Source organism: Antedon bifida, chromosome 8 (assembly GCF_963402885.1).
Source record: "Antedon bifida chromosome 8, ecAntBifi1.1, whole genome shotgun sequence".
Lineage (NCBI taxonomy): Eukaryota > Metazoa > Echinodermata > Crinoidea > Comatulida > Antedonidae > Antedon > Antedon bifida.
Genome location: NC_136233.1, coordinates 1,718,380 through 1,745,852, shown reverse-complemented (window position 1 = coordinate 1,745,852; position 27,473 = coordinate 1,718,380). Strand labels below are relative to the sequence as shown.

Genomic DNA, 27,473 nt, shown 5'->3' with positions numbered 1-27,473 from the left:
GATCGCGCGCGAATAATACATTAATTTCAGAATTTGTTGTGCGGGTGGGTGGAAGAAGGGGAGGATTGTGTATGTCCCCTCCCCACTTCCCTTATTTAATCGATCATCATCATTAGGACCAGAGATTCCGAAATAAAAAGATTGAATTGAATTGAAATGAATTGAAGTGGAAAAAAAGTCCAATCTACTATAACAATCGATTATCAACTTGAGGGCGCCAGACTCCTCGTGTACATACGTCTTCACATACAACATGGCGGGTAAGTACTGTTTTAGAATTCTCAGTTCCGTGTTATAAAAATGGCTTTTATGTGTAAAATGATAAAGTGATATTTCGTAAAAATGTCATTGCTTGTTACTCCACAGACTACAATTTACTAGGGTTGGGGATACGAATCGATTCGCAAGATTGTAAGTATTGTATTCCTTGTGCTTTTGGTGGGCGTTTTTTGAATGAACATAAAAAATGTATGAGCGCGAGCGTGAAAAGGCAGACAGCAAAAAGTGTAGAAATTGAAGCCTAATTGAATGCCTAGCGAGTAAATATTAACATTCGTGAGTTAAAATATGCTTCCAATAATAATATGAATATTAACTTGTGTCATTAAGTTTTTTTAAATATTTGTGTCGCCTACTATACTAGCAGCCTACATAAATGTCGTGTACCTGGCTAGGGGGCCTAGCCCAACATTTCAGTGTGAGTTTGTGTGTGTGATGTATGCGGAGCGAGTGTTGCAGAGTGACAGCTCTAAGTAATGTAGCCAAGTACTTTCTGGCCTAGCATTTTCTTGTTTGGAATAATTTATTAATTTGGGGGGGTTTTTTTCAGCGTGTTTAGTTCCGTCAGCAGACTTTTTTTTTCTTAACCATGTTTACTAGGCCTAACTAGAGGGAATTTTAAAAAGTTTTTAAGTGCGAGAGGGCCAGACTCCTGTTGATATCTAAAGCATATGCGTTCCGCTCTATTCTTCATGCTTTTGTAAAATAATCTTGCTGGTTTTGTAATACTACTAACTGCTATTAATATTATATTTTCTCCAAAACTACAATATTTGGACACATCTGATTTAATGTTTTATGTATACTTTACTAATTCCACCTAGAAATTAAAAAATGCCATCCATACTCAAGTGACTCCATTGTTATCAGCTTATATAAAGCCAATTAAGCTAGCTTATCGTAAAAGAAAAACAAAACTATACAAACAACAGAAAACAAAAGGAACATTAAAGGTGATAAGTCAAATAAGAAAGTGTTTTTAGAACATTGTTGGTGTTTCATTTGTTATATATTTATACTGTCATAGCAAAATAAAAAGTTGGGTAACTTCCCCTTATACCCCAAGAGTATACAACAGTGTTGCAGCAAAAAGAGCAAATTACCTAAATCTATTGGCCTTTTGAGTTTACATAGACATGCAATGAAACCTTGTGTAGTTGTAACTGCCTCATAATATTATGTATTGAAACAAATTAAAACCATAAGTTACTGCAGTAAAAAAAATGTAGTTACTGCAGTAACTGCAATTTTGACACGATCTCTTAAATAAGAACAATTTGTAGTTGTAGTAGCCTTTGCCTCAAGAAGTTTCTTATTACACTTTCTATCTCAATATTTTCAACTATTGTCCCTTTTTTTACATGTACAGTATGTTCTCGTTTTCTATTGCAGACTCCAACTTTATTGATCTATTCTTTATAACCTTGTTTTTTAGACTTAAATAATTTTTTTAGCATGAACTTTAAAATTGATATTACTTAAAAAAAACATCTGCTGTTAATTAAATGTTCTTTATTACCTCCTAGCTATATGAACCCATTTGACCTTTAGCCCTACCATTCTTTATTTTCCAGTTAGTTCTCTTTTAATTATAATTGATTTCATGAGCCACTACACATTAGCTTACTTTTAATCAATTACCTATTATGTAAATATTACTACGTTTTTGATAATTACAAAAAAAAAGTTTTATTTTGTGGTCTATTGTTGGGAGCTATGATTTGATTATTAGCCCAATGTAATGTTATAAAACCACACTGAGATTGAGAATGGGACATCAAATCTATTACAAAACCTGTCACTGTGTGATCCAGTGAATTAAATTAAGACCCCATTTACACTTTCGTTTGGGTCCAGGGCCGGTCCTGGGCCGGTTGCAAATATTTACTTTTTAGGCCGGCCCAGAGCGTTTACACTACCGACGCAGATTACTGGTCGTAAATAATTTTATCGGAAGTACCATTGCATGCTGGGATACGAAGTACAGTTTGTTTACATTTTTCTCGCTCGATCGTCAATCGGGTTTTTGATGTTGACGCCGACGGGAACAGACAATTTCCGGCGGGTTCATTTCAGGCCTGGACCCAAGTATTGCGTCCAGTTCCTCAAAATGCTTGCATGTTTTCCTGCTTGCCCCACTCTTTTTATTATTATCGGCCACCTTCTTGTAGTCCGCTTTTAATTTTTTAATTTTCCTTTGCACTTGCAGTGCGTTCCGAACAATCCCACTTTCACGTAGGAGCTTGTCGGAAATAATCCGATAGACGCCAGCGTTTCGGACGCTACCGTCCATTTGAGCCTGTATTTTTTCCTCGGCCCAAATCCCGAGCAACCCAAGTACCTCCTCGTATGTCCAATTGGAACCACGATTTTCAGACATCTTATAAAAATTGGTACAAATAAATTTAACTACGGAATATAAATGATGAAGAAAACAAATTGTCGCGCGAAAAAGAAGGTATGTACCGAGAATGTCGGATCGTCATAACAACCACCTCATAAAAAGGTCAAACGTTGTTCACGGTTCACTGCGTAAGCCGGCCCAAAACGTAAAAGCCGCTCCTGAACCTACCTGGAGAGGTGGCCCAGATCTGCGTCCGGCCCAGGGCCGGCCTAACTTTTTGGAGTATTTACACTTATCAATTGCCGACCCAGGGCCGACCCAGGGCCGGCCTAAATCGTAAGTGTAAATGGGGTCTAAGTTACAGTAGTTTACCAAAATACCACAAGGCTAGCTTAGAATAGCTATACTTATGCAGCAGGGAATATTTTTCCAACCACCTTATCCTTATTGCTACACATTTATCAAATATTAAGTTAGTATAGCCAAAAACATTGCAAAAACCATGTCTCAGAATTCTGATTGATCAGCAGATTTTGCTAATTAAATTGGTTTTAATGAATATGTCCACTGAGCCTATACTATTGAAACTGATAATGATGATGATGACATAATAATACATGCTGGTAAAAAGTACAAGCATAAAGATACTTAAAATTAAAACTATTAATAAACAGTTATCATCAATGTTTACATACATTGTATTCAATTACAAGGTGTAAAGTACAATAGCTTTAAAGTTCGATTGAGGTACATTTACATAATATTAACTATATAAATGACAATAGAATAGGCAGCCATTTATAGTACCCTTGACCTCTGATATCTAGCATTCCATTCTGATTAAAATGTCAAGTTGTGATTGGTGTCCCCTTATGGTACGTTGGACTCTTCTAATATCTTTATAGGTAAGTTAAAATATTACATAATATGCTATTGACAATGCAGTTATAATTTACTATATTTGCCTACCAGGCACTGTCATAATTAAGTATTGTAAATTAGCCCAACCTGAATCAAGTTAAGTTTAAAACCCACAAACATTAGACAGTCCTAAAATAACTATTACTATATTTATATATAAAGCATTCTCCAGTACATAAAATGATACATACCAAGCTAGCACATGAATGACAATTTTGGTTAACATTTTCCTAAATGAAATACATAGTGGAGACCCAGCAAATCTTAAATTAAACAACTAGATCATGCATGCCTAATATATACATTGTAGTTAAATTACATTTTGATAAAGCAATGTGTTTGCAGTACACTGAACAAGTAATTACCTATTTATGTTGAAACTAGAATTATATAATTTTAAAACATTTAAGACATTTCTTTTCGCTCTCTATTCATGACCCTGTTTCATTCGCATGATGAATGAGCATTGATTAACGACGAGCGTTGTTGCGCAATCATCGGAAGCTTAAATTCAACTGGGATCAATGAATTGAATTATGTTATCTTAAGTTCATGCTTCGTAGCATTCCTCTCTTAGTCTCACTTTAAGCGATTTCTAATGTAAATCGAAAGACTATTTATAAACGAACATGGAAATAATAACTTGCTGATATAAACAATCGGTAAATTTGATAATTTTTTAAAAGCATATTTTTAGTGTATTTGTTTTATTGAACAAAATGGACATTTTTAATTTTTCATATTCTGGGGAAATTTGTTACAAATCACTCTCATTGAAAATATTCAAGTTTGAATTCAAGTCAAATGTTATGTTTTTATTTTTGTTAGAATAATGATAAAAATGATTTAACCACAAAAAGCGCTTGTTCACATCAATGGTGTTTTTTTGACAAGGCCGTAAGACAGACAAGTAACAATCAATTTTTTTTTAAAGTAAAAATAATTATTTTTTTCGATTCATGTAAAGACATCCATTTTTGCTATAATAAACCATGATATAAATAAACTGCATTTGTCATTTGGGCAACCTGCTTCACTGTCTGGGATTGCTTGAGACTGTGCTATGTAGGCTCATATACACATGTCTGGACAAATGATGTTAGCTCCTCGGTGAGATCACTTACTGTAGGCTCCTCGGTGTGGAAAGACCACGAATGATAGCTTACATTGCTAGGCTCACCAAGACACCTGCGACGTGACAGGCTCTGTATAAACGTAGGCATGGTGTCATATTGTAATGATTTTAATTCTGTTGGAATGTTGGCTGATGTTGAGGTCGCCCAGTATGTTCTCTGATTGCCAATATATCTGAAAGTTTTCCAGTGTATTTCTAGACTGATCAGATTTGTAATACTGTAAGTGGAGATTATTGTTTTTTAGTTATGTCGTTATTTCTCTAATGAAAGACCACCTTATTCCATTTAAAGACCATCGTATTCCATTTAAAGACCATGTGTTTAGTAAATAATAATTGCATTCAATTCAGGTTGCCTACTGTATATTTATGTTAATCTAATGAGAGTTGTTAGTTACAAAACGACCTGTACCTTTAGACGATAAAATAAGACGGATAAAATTGAATCCAATTATATTTTTATTATTATTATGCTATAAATCCTATCTCCTGTAGGATGACAAGCCACAATTGCAGTGCCAATAACACTAGTTATACTGCCCCCTGTTGGTATATATTTCATGTTGCAGTAGACTTGGACTAGGAGTTTTTGTAAAAATGGTTACCATTTTGTCTCTATTGATAGGCTACTTCTAAGGCTTAATTTAATTTATATGTAATAAAACATTGTTAGTATTATTAAATTATTTGCATTGAAAAGTAGTTTCATGCCTTTTCCCTATACAGTAGTTTCTTTTAATGATTGTATTCATTAATAAAAAAAAAATTACCATTTAATTTTCCATAAAAATTGGATGATCATGATAATGAAGGGTTCTGAGTTTTGTTAACAGTAACTAGATTTTTAAATTCATGTTGGTGCATAGTAAAGCCCCTCGTAAATAAAATTGTATCAAATTTAACTTTTACATAAAGTAGCCTTATTATGTAAACTAGAAATGCTGTGTAGCTTGTTTTGGCCAAAAAAGATGTTTATAGAATAATGTATTGATGAAAAAATACTAACTACTCATACAAGTTGTCAACATCTGACTCAAACAGTGTCACATTTTAAATTTAAAAAATGAGTTTTCAGATGAGATCTTAGGGAAAAATGGCTTCATTCTTAATAAATTGTATTTAATCAATTTAAATGTAAAAAATAAGAAAAATTTTTAACATCTCTATAAGAAAAAATAGTTTTTTGTTTGAATCCAAAACATTTAAAATATATAGTATTTTATTTGTAGTACAGTATTTGGTGATCTACTGTTAAATGTTCTTAATATTTGGAACACAAATATGTTTGGCATGAATTTCTGTTAAAGCTAGTTACCTGTTGTACACATGGGATGGAGAGGATTTGGCGGTAAATGGATGTAGAGCCTTCACATTGGTCCATACTAATGAGTGAAGGCCAGGCTAACCCACAGGGTGTTTAGAGGGCAGGTTTCCGCATCAAAGAGTAATAAAACTGATGATGTGTGCTTCAGCATGTGTTTAAATTGGTTTTTGGTAGAGTTTTGGCAGCCATTTTGTGAGATGCTCTCCTAAGGTTCTGAACACAAGGTACAGTATGTCAGGTTTTGTATTCTATACATTCTGTACATTTTATAGATAAGATTTTTACCTAGTTATAGATATATACACATTGTCTTATTCTAACTACTGTAATTAAAAGTATACCAATTTGAGTAAAAATGAGATAATTTTTGTAGGTGATTCTAAAAAAGGTGAGCCATGCTTTCTTTCAATTCCTTTATAGTTTTGTATCTACAGGGTTTAATTCTACTGTTATATTATGGTTGTTTATATCAAGATATCTTTTTTTCTTTTGTGGGAGAGGAGTGGTTGTTGAAGGGCAGGGGAAAGAAATGTAAATTACAATACTTGTTTTATTGGATACCACATTATTCAGGCAGGCTACTACAGCATGTACTACTTTCAAGTTTTTTCTTCTTCCGCACCCTGTACTGTGAAGAAGACAGTTGAACCCTAGCAGCCTTGGGGTGTTAATTATATTACTGAACTTATCAAAAATCTCACTGTTTCCCAATTTGTTTATAATGCAATAGAGTCGCCTTCCAATCTGTTTCTTCAGAAATCCATCTTGTTCAAAACACATCCTCACAGGAGGGTCAAATTAGTTGGACTGTACCACTTTAAAAACGGGGGTAAAATATCTGCTGTATTAGGATAGAATATATTTTTTTAATGTTTGTTTATTAATTACAGTATATGCAAATTAGAATATGTTATTGTTAGATTTACTTTATTTAATTAATGAACTTGTGATCGTAGAGCGTGCAAAATGAGGCAGGTCATGTTTTCTCGTTAAACTGCCGAATGATAGTGATCATATTCTATTTTAGTAGCATTCCTCAACACTCTTTGATGAGGAGGATACATGCAGCTATGTCCCATTTCAACAACAGATGCTAGGCCTGCATTGTGAAAAAAACATGGATTATATAATGGTTGGGGGAGAACGGATGATGGTCCTGGCTAGGCTACATCCAGGTGGGTGATATAGGTTAGTTTTTACAGCCTAGGATTACACCCTGTTCCCCAGCATGCGTTTTAAAATGCCAAAATATGGTCATCTTTTACAGCACTTTCCTATTGCAAATTTAGTTGGTTTTTTTTCCACATGTTGTATTGTTGCACAATTTGTTTTTAGTTTTATGCCTTTAAGTTGATGGCGAGATCGTAGTCCATTGTGATTGTGTTTTCCATTTTTATTCCATAGTTGTTGTTTTTTCATAGCTACTGTACAATCTAGTGAATACTTAATGAATCACTTAAGTAGGATAATGTTGACATAATTAATCACTTAAGTCGTAAACATTGACCTATTTATGATCTATATTTAGAATGAAGTGACATACTTTTTCTTTAAGTGATGTGTATCTGTCTGTAAATAAGTTAATTAAAATCTCTCATTTGTCAATGTTTTAGTCTGAACAACTTTATTAGTATACTGTATGTATGAGCAGTAAAATTTAGTCTATGATGTTATGCATTATTTGATATCTCAGTTAATTATTAAATTCATATATCTGTACTCATTATTAAAATAAATTTATTTTTCAATTCATAATCGACATCAGGCATTGTCATTATGAGTGCTATACCAATAATGTGGGGTGCATTTATTAATGTTCTGTAAAGTTGTTAGACAACAAAGTAACTTTCAATTGGACTGTGTTGATACACTGTATACATGTATACATATTTACACTAGACGAATATAATCTGTTTATAACACTATTAACAGCCATTTTTACTTGTTAACCTATGCTATGAAACAACTTTGTCTCGTATCAGTCTAAATGTTTAAGTTTTCCTGCCAGCTGAATTTCATAATTATTACTCTGTGCCTTGATATCAATATCCAATTAATAATTTTAATTAATAATGAAATATTGATTAGAAATGGTATCATTTTCATTTTGGTAATCAATAATTTTTTTTCATGACTTGAATGTCAAGAGGTTTCACATGGCAATAAAGCTTTACTTGTTTTGGTACAAAAATAAAGTGTTCTTTTGAAATGTGATCGACTTGAAAAGGGGTATTTTTAACTGATAATTTATTTTACAGTATCTTTTCATCAATATTTCCTTTCAGAATTCAACAGTTTTGTTCTGTTCTCACTGTTTTATCTGTACTAATTATTCTGTTTTCTAAATGGATTGAACCTCGGAATGTTTAAAATAGAGGCACCAGTTGTCGTAAGGATTTACTGTACTTGCATTTAAACGATGATATTCATGCGAATAAGCGTCTGACTGTATCGTTACTTATTCACGCTGCAACATGCTTACATTGGCATATAGAGAATATATTTTTTCAACCTGTTAAATCCCAGGTATAAGCCATAAAGTTTGTAAATGGTGTTATCTGTCTGGGAGGGCAATCGCTGTCAATTATAAACAGAAATCGAGCAAAGCACCATCCTGGTTTAGCTGCTCTAGGGAGACCATTGCAAGATGATTAGATTTCTACCTGGAATGCTAGAGTGACTGCATCTAATGAGCTAGGCCTTCAGGCCACATTCCCAGCCCAGGTAGGGGGCCTAGCTATAGTTGCTTCTGTTCCACTAGCTAGGCATTTTGACAAATGCAGGTGGTCGCTGTTTTAGTAGATTGTTTTGCATTAGTTGTTGAGACACAGTGAGTGAGTACATTATTAGTTTCTGTAAATTCATTTCAACATTATTAAATAATAATAATATATATATGGTATAATAAATTGTATATATATATAATAAATTGATGGTTAAAAACACTAAACTATTCAACCATACAGTTAATTTTGGGTTGTTACCGTTTTTGGGGGTGTTTTGGGGGGTTTTTTTTCAACTGCAAAAAATTACTGTAGTGGCTACAGGTGAACGGTTATACAATTTAAAAACTTACTGAAAATATGTACTTATTTATACATGATGAACTTAGTTCGTATTTGAGCAGCCCAAGTTATGCATTTCCCCTATAGCCATAGCCCGACATGAATTTAGAAATTAATTATAACCATTAAAATAATAGTTCACCTATTTTTACAACAGACTTCAGACTGCTCACTGCAAATATACCAAGCCAGGAGCAAAATTCCTAAATCACATGCAACATTTCTTATTGTGTTAAGGTATTTCTAGATAAATACTGTACTACTGGGTTAAAGGTTAAAACCTGATGTTAATATTGTAGTTCACAGGTCAAAGTTTATAATAATAATAAGGACAAAAGTACACTTTTTTTATTCAAATTTTGAATATATATATTCTGCCATACGTAACAGATACAAAAACATAAATGTAGTATGGCGATCTACCTTTAAACAAGAAATTGACTAAAATCAACAAACATGGTTTTTAACTCTGGATACATCACTTGGAAAGTTGACAAATGTTGAGCACTTGAAAGATATGTGATAAGGAAGAGTTTGTATTCATGTATTTCTCTTCACATAACTTTATTTGGACCGTACCATTTTATAATAGGTATTTTTCATCTTCAGAACTTTTTGTAGGAAATGCTTTGACAGGTCGATGATGTAGTACTTATTAAATGTTTAGATATCATGTTGTTTTCCTGTGCATTCCGAAACGTTTTTCTACTGTGGATATCTTGTAAGCGCAATTATAGTCAGGTGAACAGTTTAATATGTAGAAAGAAGAATGATAAGAGAAAGTTATAATAGAAATTCACTAATAAAAACAGATCTACTTTTGTGTGCAGTTTGTTTCCATTTTATAGAGCTTTCTTAAATTCTAAACTTTGAAGTACAAGGGGCGGATCCAAGGGGGTGTGGGGGCCCAACCAGCCTGGGCCCCCTAAATTTGATAAATTGTAATGCAAAAAATAGGACATCAAATTAAGCTCAGCCCTTCATTTTTAGGCTCTGGGCCCCCTATTTCAAAATCCTAGATCCACTAATGAGAATGTATGGAGTAGTTTAACTGTGTTTACTATTGGTTGTAGAGAGCTATGTAACATTAATGTAACTGAAATATGTTAGCAATCTTGATGAATGTTCTTTGAAGTTTACTGAATTGATGTGTCAATTGGAATGTTGTAGATATCCTAAATCTTGTTACCTTATCTAAAACCAATATCTCTTTTGAATTAAACCTTGTCGTGACCTTTTGTTGACATTTGCAACAGTGATGAAAGGGTTTAAATAAAGCAAATAATGAACAAGTTTTAGGAATGTTGCATAAATTGGTGAAATATTGGTTAGGGAGTGACTACCAGATAAAAATTCATGTGAAAATGAAAATTTCTTATAGACACAAGCCTAATAGTCAGGATTTTTATAGAGTGATTCTTTTTCACAAAAGAGTAATGAATTCCACCTATTTACCATCATTTTCATTGCTGTGGTTTGTAAAGGGAACTTTAGCACAAAAAAAAAAGAAAAGGGGGTTACAGTAGTACTGGGTTAACACATTACTCACAGTAGATCAGTAAAGGTAAGAAAATGGAAATTTTAACCAGCTCAGTTGTCTAGTGAAAAAAGAGAAATTGAATGAAGTGATGAATGTTTTATAGTACTCTGGGAGATTATAGAAGAGGCCTCCTTAAAGGGTCGGTGTAAGAACTGATCTAGCCCACTTTGGTACACCAGCACAAATCTAAAGTACATGATGCCATACTTTTAAGTACTGTACTTAGTATGGCATAATGAAACAGTACTTACTGTAGAGTTGTGTGCTGTTTCCTTTCAAAATGCAAAAAGGAAAGTTACTGTACAATCAACTGTGTGTTTTTATTTAATTTTCCCTTTTTTCATCAACTGTATTTATGTTTGATATGCTAAGCAGTTTGTTCTGCTTTGGATTGCTAGTCCATGGTAAATCTATTTACTTGTGAACTTAGCTTTATCCTAGCGTTGATTGAGAAATGAAAGCTAAACACAAAATGTTTATACTCTGAATCTGTAGACATCTGATTTATATTTGCTTCTCTGACAAACACGCATTTGACATTCAGATTGTTGAAATGTATACTGCTATCTACCTTGATAGTACATTACACTAGAAGAATAGGCCATTCGTATGCAAAGCCGTATCTCTCTAACTGTATCTGCAATATAATTTGTAGAGTATCATAGGCAAATTCTGTAACACAGTGTCACATCTTATGCCTTATATCATATTCCTATCCGTAACATTATAGGCATCACATGTGATACAATGTAGTGCTGCAGTGTATTACATAATTACCTATGATACAGTACACTGATAACTTTATGAATAATTTTAAATTACAATGAATTTGATTAATTTTACTTAATACAGTACAATAAAATTTATTGAAAAAAAACAAGAAGTTTATCGATGTTTCAAAACAATTTAAAAAACAAATGACTGAATAATACAATTGAGTAAGAAAGACTATGGACGACAGAAAATACATAAATAATAATATTAATTATTAATTAAATATAATATTAATTTTTATTGTTTTGTAGGTGATGACGATGGAGATGACTTGGGAATTGGTAGTTCACCGTTGGACATCACCACACAAGATGAAGTTATCAGTCCTTTGGCTAAACTTCATAAATACATTGACAGTGACAACATCTTTAACAGGTGAGTTGACGGGTGCAAGACCAAACCCTAAATTGCACCTCTTTAAGCTCTGTCTACACTATCAAACTTTATGTGACAACAAAATGTGATGTGCCCATATATGGACATGATGATGTCATATCACTACCATATCTGGGTATATCACTACTATATTTGGGCACATCACACTTTTCTTTGTTGCTTCTTTGATGTGAAGACAGAGCTTAATACACAAATCTTGAGGTTGGTTAGTAAGTAGTTAACATTTATTTATTCCTTTTTTAAGAATTTTATTTCAAAATTGTCATTTTCCTTTATGAGCCATTTTTAAAAAATATTTTTCTTAAGTAACTTGTGTAATACAGTGTAAGTGTTTCTAGACTCGGGTCTACGACAAAAATCTGGTCAACTATATCAAAATCATACTCCTACCAAAAATCACATGCCCTGACAACTTAATTACCGTAGTGATAACCATAAAAAAAAAACTAGCGTTTAAATGGATTGATCAATTCTAAAATGTCTGGGTTACATAAATACAATTTATAAACATAGTTGAGGTTTCCTGGACAGTTGAAAATAGAAAAATAAAGTGCACAAAAATGAACGAAAAATGTGAGCTGCCTGAGGGTTTGCCAAAGTTATTACTGGAAGGATCTGTAGGTGGTCAGTTTTCGCGCCTCAGATAATTATACTAAGGTCATCTTTATCAGCCCAGCCATCAAACACTGCCAACATCCAATAGCTGTTGAGCAACGGGTTCAAATGAGGACCAGGTACCCTCCTGCTGTGTATGACGAATGATAGCTGCATGCTGTAATGAAGCACAGCTGCGATGAGCATATGGAGATAGATGTTGAGAACTAACTATAGAATGATGTGGTATGCAAATCTTACATTCTAGAGTCTATGCCATCACATCCGTTGGTCATAAATATTTTTTGGAATAAAGGATGCAATTGTAGTTTTTTCCTTTGAGTTTATTTATTTTTTATTTATTTATTTATTAATGTAACTAGTTTTAGTGGGCCTCCTATCACAAGCCCCTTGGGGTTTCTTGGAGGTCCCTTTCATCGTTTAGAACATGTTTTACTCCTCACTTGTTTTTGTTTATGAGATGAATAAAGAGATTTATGATATGATATGAGTTATTGAGGAGCTCTTGTTTTGAAAAATAAAATTTTAATCATAAAATTGTAATATTTATTTTTTGTAGTGTAACAGTTTTAGGTAATAAAGTTGTTTCAAAATCTTCGAAAAGCATCCAGATTTCCTATTTTTTCCAAATTTGTTTAATAGTTAATTAAACAGATTTGTTGGTAGATTTTATAATTTTCTTGATATTGTTATTGTCCATAATTTTTTAATACCTGTGTTCACTGGTTTACGTCCACAGCATTAATTACATTTTCTCTAGACACGTTTCTTGACAAATATTTGAGCTAGTGTTAAAGAATAGACAAGACAGGTGCTATTCAATGATCAATTCTTTACATTCAAACTCACCCATAACGGTGACCTTGCGCCTAATTTTGTCAGCGACATTCCTCCGCTTTTCTAGAGCAATACTCTGTTGCTGTGATATTCGTCGTCGTTCCCTGGGCATGGGAAAAATGTAAGTTGACCAGCTCGCACAGCGGGCTACCATGAATACCTAATTTCTCCTGCCGTTCTGGCAGTTGTGGATTGGCTGATTCGGATCATGTGATGCCAGTTTACCGCCATTTTGTTGTCGTTGTGCAAGGTCCTTGATAGAGCTGCATCAGTTGGTTAGTCTACCATTGGGTAGTCGTCACGGTAGACGCTTACTGTTGTTTCCAACCTAGATTGTGTAACTAAAACCTCTAGTCTGTTCAACACCTAACTTGAATCAAACCAACCAAGGAGTTACTGTACAGTATTCCTCATTTTCTTCCAATGAGTATACACTTTTAATAGTTCTGACAACATTTTGGAGATTTTGATGAAATTGGAAAGATCGCATAATGGAAACCGAAACAAGATTTGTGGTGTATCAAATTAAAGTTTATCGTCAAAGAAATATGGAATGTTCATCGAAAATGGAATACAGTTCTGAAAAAAGATGTTTATTCTCAAGAAAACAATCCGTTACTTGAAGAATTGTATATCAAAGAAAAAACATGGCAATGGTAGTTGCTACAGATGCCTTAAAAGATGAATGATTGAGAAGAAAAATCATGTGTTTCATTTCCGACACTGATTTTGTTGAAATTGTGAGTATTGCAGACCTTGTATTAATTATATTACGTTACAAGAACTGCGTAACGAAGAAGGAAGAGAAAATGGGTGTGTCTGACACCAGCGGGCGCTTTGCATCTTGATCAAACCTCGGCAGTAGACTTACCCAGATGGTAACAGCGTGTCACAATTGCACATGACATGTTCCACAGCGGGACGCATCGGTCAGGGTGACTGCTGATTAGGTCGTCCGATTCAGATTTACTAAGCTAATAATGGCTTGCTGACCAATTGCCCCTAGCCCAATGGTCAATGGAGTTTCATGACAGTGTCTTGGTCTAAAGAAAACACAATTAATTTTGTTAATCCCTCAGGGCTTACTAATATTGATTTGATTTCTTAAACGTTGCTGTAAGCATAGGATTCTTTGGCTGCTAGTATTTTGTGATTAAATTTAGCCTCCTTGAAATAGTTTTGTCATATTTCTTCTCCCAAATTGTTCCTCTTATTCTAGAAGCTTCTATACCACAAAGTGCAAGTTTGATTTTAAATATCTCTCTATCTCTTTTATTGTCAAGATATTTTTTATCTGGTACATAGATAAATTATTTTTAAAAGACGAAATCAAATATTCTTTCTTTTTATGTGAAGAACAATAAGATATTGCAAGTATCCAATGATCTTGTCTTTTAATTCTGCTTGGTCCTAAAATTATGACTTTGTTTTTTTTTCTCTTTTAAGGCAAATGGTTGCAAGATCTTTGTTGGATACTCTAAGATCAGTATGCGAGTATTCAGATGAGAAAACAATGGTGTTAAACGCAATGGTGCGATTGTCCGAGGACATGGGTAAGTTCTACTTTAACATGTTATCAAACTTATGATCATGCCAAGAAAAATACAAAATCATAGTGTTTCACTTTAAAGATATCCATTCTTTATTTTAGACCAGTTAAAATTTTTTCTTGAATTATTTTTATGCTAAGCCACAAGGACAAATCGTTTATGTTTATTCAAAATAACAAAGATTTTTTCCAAAAACTATATTTTGTTATATTTTAGTACAGTAATAGTTTCATTTATTTCGTCATTTTAAAAACATGATAAAACAATATAAATAAAGATAACCAAAACCCATGACGGTGACGTGATTAAATAATAAGCAAACTTAATTGCTATTTGAACCAAAGTATTCTTAATTTAGTCTTTAAGCGTAGTATCGGTTTCTTTCCTGTAATTTTTTTTTTGTCCGAAATCCCAAAACACTTGGCATCTTAAGTTTTAAACTTGCATCATTTTTTTTTCTCAGAACCGTCAGTGCGTGCTGAAGTGATGGAGCAGATCCCGCACATTGCCATGCTGTGTCATGAGTACCATCATCATTTTCCAGGCACTGTTCCAGATTACGTTCTACCAACAGTCGTACGCTATCTGACAGACACCAACCATCAGGTGAGATTTACTGCACTTCATTCATTTATTTTTGCCATTCAAGAAATCGTTTGAGGAGGCGACATTTAAAAAACAAAATTTTTTAATTCACCAAAAGTATATTATTATTATTATTATATTCTTTGAAGGTTTGCACGTAGAAATCAATATTTTGATATAAAGTTTGCGGTACAAAAACTATATTTATATTATATAATAAGAGATTTTATAAAGATTTTGTGCATTTGTTTCTTGTACAATTTTTTTCTACTGCACGCATCCGTACACATGGGGTATAAGTATGATTTGGTGGGTGTTTCTTAAGCTCTATCTACACTACACTATTTGGGCACATCACATATTTTTGGTCAAACTAATTTTATAGTGTAGACAGAGCTTTTGTAATAAATAAAATGAAACAGCTTAGGTGTAATTTCATTCCTGGAATAAATTTTGAAATATATGGCTTGCGGCACTTAAAAACTTTATTTTATCACGTAATCCATTGTTAGTACCCTTAATATATATAAGTGTCTTCTTTTTCATAGGTGCGTAAAACAAGTCAAGCGGCGCTGTTAGTACTCTTAGAGCAAGAGTTAGTGGAGACTTGCGATGTTGAGATGCAAGTCTGTCCTGTCATCGTTCAGTTATCAAACAAAGAAAGTGCAGATGACTACCGAACAGAAGCTGTAGCAGTAAGTATTGTACTTAAAATGGACATTGGCATTGTAGTAGTGGTGCTTTTGTATTCCACCATGACCTTTGACCAATAATCAGTGAGGCATAACCAGTTTGTATATAACCCACTCTCTTTGTGTAAGTAGATTGTATTCGTAGGTCTATATATAATGTTATTTTGCCATTATTTAAATTAATAAATGTTCTTGAAATGAAAAAAATTAAAATGAAATAAAAATGCTGATTGACCTTTGACCTGAAGTCAATGAGGGATATAATTATTCTCACCTTGTAACCTTCAGAGCTGATAATTATATAACTATTAATATTGACCATGAGGTAATCTGAAAAATATGTTGACCTTTGAAGCTGTTGAAGGAGTAGAGTATTGACCTTGAAGATGACCTGGAAGATGTGTCGACCTTTATCATCAACATTAAGGTGATCTGTAAGATGTGAAAGACATGGGTAGTGAGATTGTATTTTGGATCATCTCGCTACCTTGTCTCTCCACATGTTGTAGATTACAGTACAACAAGGGAATACTGCAGTACAACAAGGGATTACTGCAGTACAACAAGGAATTACTGCAGTACAACAAGGCATTATTGAAGTACTAAATACTATATCATTTTTTACAGCAGGTTGTGGACATACCTATTCTAAAGCTCTGTCTACACTATCAAACTAGTTTAACAAAAAAAATATGGTAGTGATGATATGCCCAAATATGGTAGTGATATGACATCATTATGTCCATATTTGGGCACATCACATTTTCTTTTGTCACATAAAGTTTGATATTGTAGACAAAGCTTAACATATGTTTAAAATATTGAAAATGTGTTAATTAATTTGTTTTTTTAAATGAAACAAAATAACTTGTTAATTTTTCTAGCTTATGAGCAAGATGGCGCCTCTAGTGGGAAGGGGAATCACAGAGCGTTTGTTTTTACCCCAGTTCAGTGAACTCTGTAAGGATCCGCTGTTTCATATACGAAAAGTCTGTGCCGCTAATTTTGGCGACATCTGTGGAGTTGTTGGAATTGAGGCTACAGAAATTACTTTAGTAAGTTTGTAAAAAATAGGTTTTTTTTTTTCAATTATTTAAAGATGTATTGTCCCCCAAAAACATGAAAAATGAAGATTAATTAAATCAGACTTTGATCAGGTTATATTGTAGTTGTTTTAATCAAGTTAATCACTTCCTTAGAAAAAAAATGTTTTCACTATAAAAAGACAAAACAAACAGTTAATTTAACCAAAAACCATTGTCTGACAGACAAGTTAGGTATATTGTGCTTTAAATTACATTTTTTCAGGTAATTCTTTTTTTTTTCGATCCACATTTTCGTCAAACTGAATAACTATTAGTATTATGTGATATTAAAATGGCATATTCAACACAAAAAAATGTAAAATTATTTTTTAGGGGGACCATACATCTTTAATCTAAACGACTTAATTAATTTGCGTGATATTGCCAGCAACAGAAATAAGTGGCTTTTGTTATTTTGAATCTTTATTTTTACATTATTTTATATTTTTTGTTGTTGTAAGATACATGCATGTAAGAACTTATCAGATTTTGTAAATCTACAGTGCATGGTTTTGTTACATTTTTTGGAATAAAGTTACCTATATATATATATATATACATCTTTAAAGAAATAATTATATAAATTTTTCTGAAATCTGCATTTAAAATGAATTATTAATTGATTGTTCTTCCTTGTTTAATTTTTGTGTTGAGACACTTTTGTGAAATATCTAAAACATTTCATTGCAACAGAATACTTGAAAAATTAATTTAATGATTGTCTATATTACATCATGATTAAGTTGTAACTGAATATCTGTTACTAATTCGGCAATTGTCGATTCATTACATAAATTGATTCTGACGTTGATGAGGTTATATCCCACGGTAGTATGCAAATAACATTGTGCAACGTGTTTGATAATGCTCACTGGAGAATAAAATAATGCTGCGTCTGCTCCACGCGATAAGTCTTGATGATTGTGTAAATTACAAGAGCGGACTGAATGAAAAATGAAATGTATGCAACGAATCTCCTGTGATTCGCGCTTCAGTTGCCATTCACTGATTAGCATACGACATTGAAAAATTTATAATGGTTGGTTTATTTCATATAAGAGATAACATTATACAAGTAAACGATTCAAATACCATATATCTTCGATTATAATCCCACTTTGGGTCTAATCTCACCCCCTAGTTTCACAAGTATGCATATCCCCAGGTATAGTCCCAGTATTGACTTTTGATCTGGATGTAACCCTGTCTCTAGTCAGTTCAGATGAGGTTTTACAAGAAATGCTTGTAGAAATTTTCTGAACCAGCCTTTCCTCGGGTATAGTCCCACCCTCCAAAGTTGGGGGGTGGGATTATACCAGAAGATATACGGTACTGTACAAACTACTAGTTTGGGAGAGGTTTTTTTTTCACAATTTGTTAACAAGGTGCGAGTTTGCGTATTAGGAGAAGGAGTCAATTACCCACATTACAGTATTGTGTTGTGTTTTTATTCAGCATATTAGAAACTTTATTATTTGATGTGCTGTTTCTTTCAGTTACCTCGATTTGAAGAGCTCTGCGAGGACGGCGTATGGGGTGTGCGTAAAGCGTGTGCAGAGTGTTTCATGGGCGTGTCGTACTCCGTCTCACAAGAAACACGTAGAAATCAACTTTCACCTCTATTTGTTAAACTTCTAACCGACCAATCAAGATGGGTAAGTTTGTACTTGTTATAAAATATGTGCCAATCCAAACAACACTTTTAAGATTTAGTTAGAGGGGAAAAAACTTATTTACATGTTATTTAAATTTAATATGATATTGTCAATTCTAATTAAAGCGTTGTTGAAATTTAATATAAAAAAAATGTTTTTGCTATTAAAACATATGATTTGCAGAAAATTGTATTACAAACATTTATATGTTGCAGGTTCGCATGGCTGCTTTTCAAACTTTAGGACCATTTATTTCAACTTTTGCTGATCCTCTCGTGTCTGGGTTTGCCATCACCGAGGATGGCGTACTTTCAGTCGTCAATTGTTCCGTACACGATCAACCAGCGACAGAAACATACGAACTGGACAATCTACCAGAAAATACTTCCAATTTAGATATTAATGAAAGGACTTCTGATGAGTTTCGTTCTCAGAACTCATCTTCCGATGAATCTTGTTCTCAGAATTCATCTTCTGATGAAGATTCTAGGACAGAAAATTGTAACGGTGTTAACAGTACTATGATATTTTTAAATAAGAACTTTTCCGATGAAAGTGCAGTTGGAGATGAGAGAAGTGATGAAAGAGTAAAAGATGGTGGAGAAAATGCGGAGAAAGAGGAGATTGTGACGCATAGAGGAATGGGACATGTAGAATTTAACGTAGACACATGTAAAGATGCTGGTACATCTAACACTGAGTATGAATCCTTTTTATACTGGAGACAACCTCTTCCACCGGTTGGCAATATCGAAGAAGACATCATTGGTGCTTCTGAAGAAGTTAAGAAAGATGAGAAAACAGAAAGTTCCAAAATAGAGGTCAGGTTACAGGACTGTGAGGAAGGCGTGCAAACGCATTATGATTTAGAAGATCCCGGTTTGATGCTGGACGATGAAGAAAACGCAGACGCAAGAATCCACAAAGCATCCGTAAACGAAGTGAATGAAATCACAGATACCGTGTCAAATATCGCAAGTACGCGGTTTATTGGACAGCGATTGGACGAGAAGACAATGTCGATTGTAAACGGTGTGTTAGAGCAGGATGATGACATGAAAGATTGGACAGAAGCAGAGGTCAAACCAAGGTTAAATATCGGTGCTCCACAACTTAGTAGGACGCAGGTAAGTAAAACAAGTAAAATTAGCAAAACTTGTTCCCTGTATCAACGTTATCATTTGTTCAATTCATATTTATACCTTCTCTGGAGAGCTGTACACGTACAAAAATACAGATAGAATTTAAACAAACATTAAGTATTTTTGTTCAGTATAAAAACAAATAAATGGATTCCTCTTGGGAGCTGCATGGAAAGCACTTGATACTTATACATACTTATTAATAATAAATATGTAAGCATTTGCTACACCTTGTCTATTATTTAAACAAAGAAAATGATGAATCTATAAAAAGGTGTACACTATTAAACTAGTTTGACAAAAAAAATGTGATGTGGCCATATTTGGACATGATGATGTCGTATCACTACCATATTTAAGCATATCACTACCATATTTGGGCACATCACACTTTTTTGTCAAACTAATATAATTATCAAGTTCTCTCCATGCAAACTGACAGTGTAGACAGAGCTTAAGTAAGTGTAACATGACTGAACAAATAAATACAGAGGAAAAAACTATTCTATACTCACCACACCCACAATTCTTAACATATAACATTCAAGATAACTGTACTCTTGATGTACTATGTTCTATTTTTGTCTATTGTTGATGTTTCATTTTCCCTTTGTGATTATTTCTACAGAAAGTAATACCTTGCGAACTACTAGAGCAATATCTCAACATGATTGAGCCTAGCAAATCACAGACTGTAGACACTGAAATAGCCAAGCACTGCGCATTCAGTTTACCAGGTGTGTCACTAACCCTAGGCCGGAGGAACTGGAAATGTCTAAAGGAGGTCTATGATACTCTAGCCTGTGATATGCAGGTAAGGCAGTGTGCTATAAGTAGTCCGTGTGCGATCATGACTTTAAAATAGGAAGGCAACTAAAAGACAACCCAAGCCTGGAATGTTTTGTGTTTCTGAATTTTGAGGTTAAAACCATGAAAATAAGTTGTTCAAACTACAATTGCCAAAGGCTGCACTATTTATACTACAAATGCTCCAATCTTAATTTTTACTGAGATCAGCCATTTTATTGTTGAATTATCACTCTCTAATATTTATATTGAGGGCGGTATAAAGATCAATAGATATGTAAAGATAAGACAAGATAAATCTTTATTGTCATGAACACAACAAGGCGAACATGAAATTGGTTTTCCTTGATGCTTAAAAACACATACAATATATAAAACATTATAAATATCAATACAATACATTAAAACTATATACAGTAGTAAACAAGTAAACAAACTATCTTTGAAATGTTGTGTTGGAAACATGAATAGAGTTGTGGACAAATGATTTCCTACATCGAGTGGTATTGCACATTAAAGGACGAATTCTACCCGATTTATTAACAACATATTTATCATTCAATGGGTGTGTGTTATCTTCCATTATTTTCTTAACTTGGCTAATAACATCGCGCCTGTAAACTGCGTCGATAACATTGACATTCCTTCCTATTATTTTACTAGCCGTTTTTCATAGTACGGTCAAGTTTCTTTTTATCATTAGCACTCAGACTATTGTACCAAACAACACAATAGCACATTTTAACATAATTGATCAAAAAACGTTTTATTATTGATGGCTTATTTCTCTATTTTTCTTCTTGTAGTGGAAAGTACGCCGTACATTGGCATTCTCCATCCACCAGATGGCAGTGATCTTGGGAGATGAGATCACCACTACAGACTTGGTTCCGGTCTTCAACAGTTTCCTCAGAGACCTTGATGAAGTCAGAATTGGAGTTCTCAAACATTTTGCAGATTTTATTAAAGTGAGTCATTTAAAGCAGATTTTAAAACAATTCTCGGATTGAATTTTCCACTATAATTACTATTTAATGTTTGATGTGATGTGATTTTAGTAGTAGTGACACTGTGGTCTGATGGTAAACCTTCTAATCCTAGTGTCATGGGTTCTAGTCTTTACTCTGGGTTTTCTCATGATAAATGACAGTGAAACTTGGGTTAGAAATCACTCTGTAAGTGGCACTAACTCAACGTAAAATGATAAATGTTATTGTTTTGTTTCAGCTTCTCAAACCAGATCTAAGACGTCAGTATCTGATTCGGATGAATGACTTTCTAACAACGGACAACCAAAGAAATTGGCGCTTCAGGCAAGAACTAGCAGAGTAGGTCTTATCTTGAAATTATCATGTTGCCATACTGTATGTCCCACTAAAGTGTGATGTACCCAAATATGGTAGGGATATTCCCAAATATGGTAGTGATATGACATATCTGAGCACATCACATTTTTTTTGTCACATAAAATTTGATAGTGTAGACAGAGCTTTAGGCTAGAAGAAACCCTTATAATTACAAAATTTTCCTATCCAAGTGAATAAAACTCTTAATAATTATTAACTTAAGTTAGTATTTAAAGGAAATATCCACTTAATCAATGTTTTATTTCTTTTTCAGACAACTAATTTTCATGTGTGGCCTGTACAGTGCTAAGGACGTGTGTAAATACCTCTTTCCAATTGCGTTGACACTAGCTGGTGATAGAGTAGCAGATGTCAGATTCCTTGCTTATAAATTGGTGAGATTTAATTATTATATTTTGTGAGCCTACATTTTCCTTACACAAGGTATACTTCATGTACAATGGCCAAGGATTTTGATAAGCGATAGTAGGGGAGCACTGATTGTGATGTTGCCTGAACCTTGAATATGCTAAAACTGAGTGAGGAATCACTTACCAATGTCCCTGCATGTGCACAATGAATTAACTAGTTCCTACAATAACTTGTTTATTAAAATCTCCTTATATTTTGTATTGTTATATATTCCTTTTTTTGAGCTTTTGTTGTACAAATTAATTATATGTAATCATTTAAGTGAAATCTGTCTTTTATTTTCTTTTTAGCTTGGTGTTGTTTTGAAACGACTAAACTCAGCTGATAACCCAGCTCTTCTGAAAACGTTTGTTGATGACATTGTCACAAAGTATGCTCAGAATGGCAGGTGGTTTGGAAGACAAACGTGAGTTAGCACTACTGCAGTAACTTAGCACTACTACTGCAGTAATTGTAAACATTTATCTTAGTTGAATAAATAAACATTAATAGGAATTAAGTAAGACTTAGGAATGATGTATCCTTGTATACTTTAACTTAAATAATTATTTTATTAAATAATTCTACTTGCAGGTTTGCCCACCTATGCCATAGTCTATTAGAGCAACAATCGCTGGAACCAGAACTTTTTTTGGAGCACTTCATGCCCAGTCTGCTCACGCTCAAAGAGGACCCAATTCCTAACGTCCGAATCGCTCTAGCACGACTACTGACACAGGAAGTTGTCGCTTCAGGTAATGATCTTAATTACACAATTAGTTATTAACCAACCTTTTGTTCCCAACATGCAACAATTTCTTTTTTGTTTAGTTGGCCACACACCTTAATATTATTTAATAAATAATTTTTTTGATCTCTTTTTCTGAGATTTTTATTTATTTTATTTTTTTTTCAGGATATTTTAGTGAAGCAGGTAAAGATAAACAACAAATTGTAGAAGATACGCTGGACTCACTGAAATCAGACAAAGATAGAGACGTACGATTCTACGCGAGTCTTATACAGTTATCACATGACCAATACGTAAGTATACTCAACTTTTCCACCTAGGGCTGGGATAACATGTCTAATTTTCCAGAAATTCTGGTATTCTTAATGTGTTTTTAATTGTTAACAAAAAAGTAAAGTCAAACAAATTTGGGACCTTAAGCTCTGTCTACACAATCAAACTTTATGTGACAAAATCACTACCATATTTGTGCATATCACTACTATATTTGGGCACATCACACTCATTTTGTCAAACTAGTTTGATAGTGTAAACAGAGCTTAAGAAAAGTCTGGTTTTGGAAGAGTTTCTGTTTTTTTATAGAATCCGGTATTAGGAGAGTTAACTATCCCAAATATTTCTATACAACATTTTATTAATTAATGTATGTAATTGATTTTTTAATTTGACTAGGATGATCACTTGGAATAATTTGAAGCAGAAGTTGACAAAACAGATTAAATGAGCCAACATTACCAGCAGCAAATCCCCACCATAAGTAACTTTTAATGTTTTTAAATGCAGTCATTATTTTGAATTTATCACATCAACTTAAGTTTAACAGATTATTTATATCACATGCACTGACTGTATATGTTAACACAAATTTGGTTCACATGTAAAATTTGCAGATATGTAACATCTTTTAATAAAACCCCAATTGTGTATAATATGAAATTAATAGCTCTTTATATTCATAAGACCCATTTAAACATTTTTAATCTTTTTTGTTTGTTTTTATTATCTAATACATATGTGTGTTTGTATATACTAAATTAACAAAACAAAAAATATAAACAAAATATTGTAACAATGGTTTAATCAAGCTATTACATTTCACACAATATATATATAAAAAAGACTTCATAATTTTACAAAATTGCATTATGTCATTAATTCTCATTCATTATTGGTAGTAGTTATATTATCAAATAAATCTATAATTTCATAATCTGCAGAATTAACATTAAGTCAGTATTTTTCCGGTTGTATATCTATAAATTTGTCTTATATTCCAAAGAACATTGATATTAAGCAATACGTGTAATATTATACTGTTAATTTTTGTAGCATTTTAAATTTTCTCTTTGTGATGTAACCTGTCTGATTTTATGTTGTTCTGAATATTAAAATTAATTAATTTAACAGTAAAATATTTTGTGGTTTTTATAATAATTTTTGTTATGCATGGTTCACGAACCAATATTATACACCTTTTGTTTGATCTATATGTTTAATAATAAAGATGTTTGTGAGTAAATATGGAACTGAAAAGCATTGGTGAATATTTTGGTTTAGAAAAAGGGGGAGGAGTAATTGAAAAGTCCAGGTGCTGAACTAGACCACTGACCAACGCATTTAGTTTATTTGTGGTGCTGGTTTATGGAGGAGGTGGTCAAATTGTCTTTCAATTATTTTCCTAAGATTGTTTATTTCCACTTTATATCCGCTACATAAATTCCAACATTACTGTGTAATGATGATTTTATCAAAACATTTTGTATATATTGTAAAACTGATAAGCAAAAACTAAAAGTATTTTTCAGGAAGGAGAAGCAGCTAAGAATAGCAAGTCTTTGAGTGGCACCTGTAATAGGAAATGGGGAGTGTAGAAGTCTTTGTTCATTGTATTAAAAAGGTTAACATATGGGAAACACATCGCCGATGTACTACAAACATCATGACCATATTTGGAAACATTTGCATGCTTAATCTCCGCTAAATCAAACATGTATATATATTGTAAAGAAAATAATGGCTTAAATATGTTTCTAAATTATCGAAAACAAACTGAAATGGATTGGTGTAAAAGAAATTGTGAATGTACTAAGTAGTAATAATCTTTCATCAGTTAAGTATGCACAAAAAAGTTCCCAAAGAACAACATACTCAGCAAATATTATTATAAAGTTGTTTCTTTTTACTTGTGACAAAATATATTTTTGTGTGGATTTACAGTAATAAGTTTTGTTGGGTGTTGTTGATGAAAATTGTATTGAAATACTATTTTGTGCCACATTATATGTAATTACACTTCTACAGTTAAGTTTAAATACGTTTCATACTATGTAAGAAAAGTTCCATAAACTGGCATAGCATGCATTGTAAAGAACTAATAACAATACATGTACTGTACTTCCAAAATAGCATAATATTGATGGAAAAATTTTAAAATATTTTGCAAAATTGTGAATAATACTTACTTTTGCATAATTATGTATTAATGAACTATTTTAGTGTTTTATAACATTATGCAAATTTTATATACAAGCATGTTTGTTATATTGGTGAAATAATAGAATCAACAAGGAAATGGAAGACTATACAACGTAGCCAAATGCTTTGTTATGTGCTTATGTATTAAGTCCTATTTTTGTCATAGTTTCCAAAACAAACCTTTCTTTTAACAAGTATTTTGTCCTATTTTTTTTATCAGATATTCATGGTTTTCCTTTCACAATTCACATGATAGCTTTTTAAAATCTGGTTTTGTCAAGAAATTTCCAAAGTTTCTCCAAATCTTTCAGAGTTTCAACAATTAGTTTTGGTTTCTTAAACACAGTTTCGTCAATGATTCCTTGTTGTTGCTTTTTTTTTAAATCAATTTATTCAACATAATTTCTTTCTTCCTGTTTGGTATCTCCAAGTTTGGATTTTTTTTCCCTCCAAATATTAGTATGTCATACTTCATTTCTTCATAATATTCTTTAATACTTCTCTTGTCCTCTTTGTAGTAACTCTACTAGATCATGGAGTAATACTCCATGACTAGATTGGCACATTCATACTTTTAGTTGGATATTTTAAATTGTGTATTTTGTGATATATCATGTCTGCTATACTTGTGTAGTTTTCGATATCTGCAGAATAATGTTGACATGAACGGTGTTTATTTTGGTGTAATTAATAAATAATGTATGATATTAAAGTTTGATAAAAATGAGAAATAAATAATTGAACTAATTTGTTTTGTTTTTTCTGTTTTTGATACTACTATTAGTTTGATTTTGATTTTTTAATTCGTTTAAAAGGCTTGAAGGTATAAGGTTAGTTTTTTGATTAATTGCAACCCAGAAAAATGTTCTAATAAATCTCTGCATGGGTACTTCTAATTGGAACCATAATAAATGAACTTGAAAACTAACTTGCATAATGGTCCATAAAGCGTGATCCATAAAGCGTGAAGAATTATTTCTTTTATGATGTCTCGCATGAGTTAATTACAATAAAGACTAAGCAGGTAGGTATTTTAATATGATGAAAAGCTTAGTATTCCATTTCAGTTACTAAGTGGGAGAGAATTTTGTGTCGTATAAAACTGATTGAAAATCTGTATATCAGTTTTTATAATTATGTTTGTAAAGTAAACAGTAGTCTACAGGACGACTTGAAATGTATCATTTATATTTGAGTAGTTTGATGATTTAGGTCACACCCTGATCCCACGATAAATAGTGAAATCGAACCACTAAAAAAATATTACGAAATACAACTAAACAAACAAAAGTATTTTATGGTGGAATGTGTGACGATTTATATAGCCACTCCTCCTCCACGGTCGAAAGGTACAGGTTGGCGCGCAAAACCGAAGATGTAGAGACTGTTTACCTGACAACCTAAGTTGACAACCAAAAAGTAAGCCACGCCTAAGTAAGTATCAGTAGCCTAGTAATAGACCTACGTTTTGTATTTTTCTATAATATTTCTGCTTATTTTCTGGTATATAACTTAGTAGTTGACTGTTTGTGATATTCATAAATGATATCGTATAGCATTCACATGATAATGCATGCTGAGAACCGCTGTGTCACTTTAGGAAACTCCACCTTACGACATTATTTTGGTCGGTAGAGTAGGAAGCAAGGAAGGGAGAAACAATGTACAGTAGGCCTATGATGCCGCCGTATAATGATGATGTAGGCTATCGTCTGCTTGGCCTAAGATAAGGTTTTCTGTTTAA

At 32.8% G+C, this 27,473-nt stretch overlaps 1 protein-coding gene across 1 annotated transcript; it reads left to right on the top strand.

Annotated features, from left to right (window-relative positions):
* Positions 1 to 242: 242 nt before the first annotated feature.
* On the top strand, positions 243 to 26,476 carry LOC144850768 (serine/threonine-protein phosphatase 4 regulatory subunit 1-like). Its single transcript, XM_078708196.1, has 17 exons — positions 243 to 260; positions 367 to 411; positions 11,634 to 11,757; positions 14,677 to 14,783; positions 15,244 to 15,386; positions 15,914 to 16,060; positions 16,942 to 17,112; positions 18,639 to 18,797; positions 19,013 to 19,924; positions 20,568 to 20,753; positions 21,553 to 21,714; positions 21,974 to 22,074; positions 22,367 to 22,487; positions 22,815 to 22,930; positions 23,098 to 23,258; positions 23,420 to 23,547; positions 23,927 to 26,476. The coding sequence occupies exons 1-17, from the start codon at positions 254 to 256 to the stop codon at positions 23,942 to 23,944; spliced, it is 2,808 nt and encodes a 935-aa protein (XP_078564322.1). The 5' UTR covers positions 243 to 253; the 3' UTR covers positions 23,945 to 26,476.
* Positions 26,477 to 27,473: the final 997 nt, after the last annotated feature.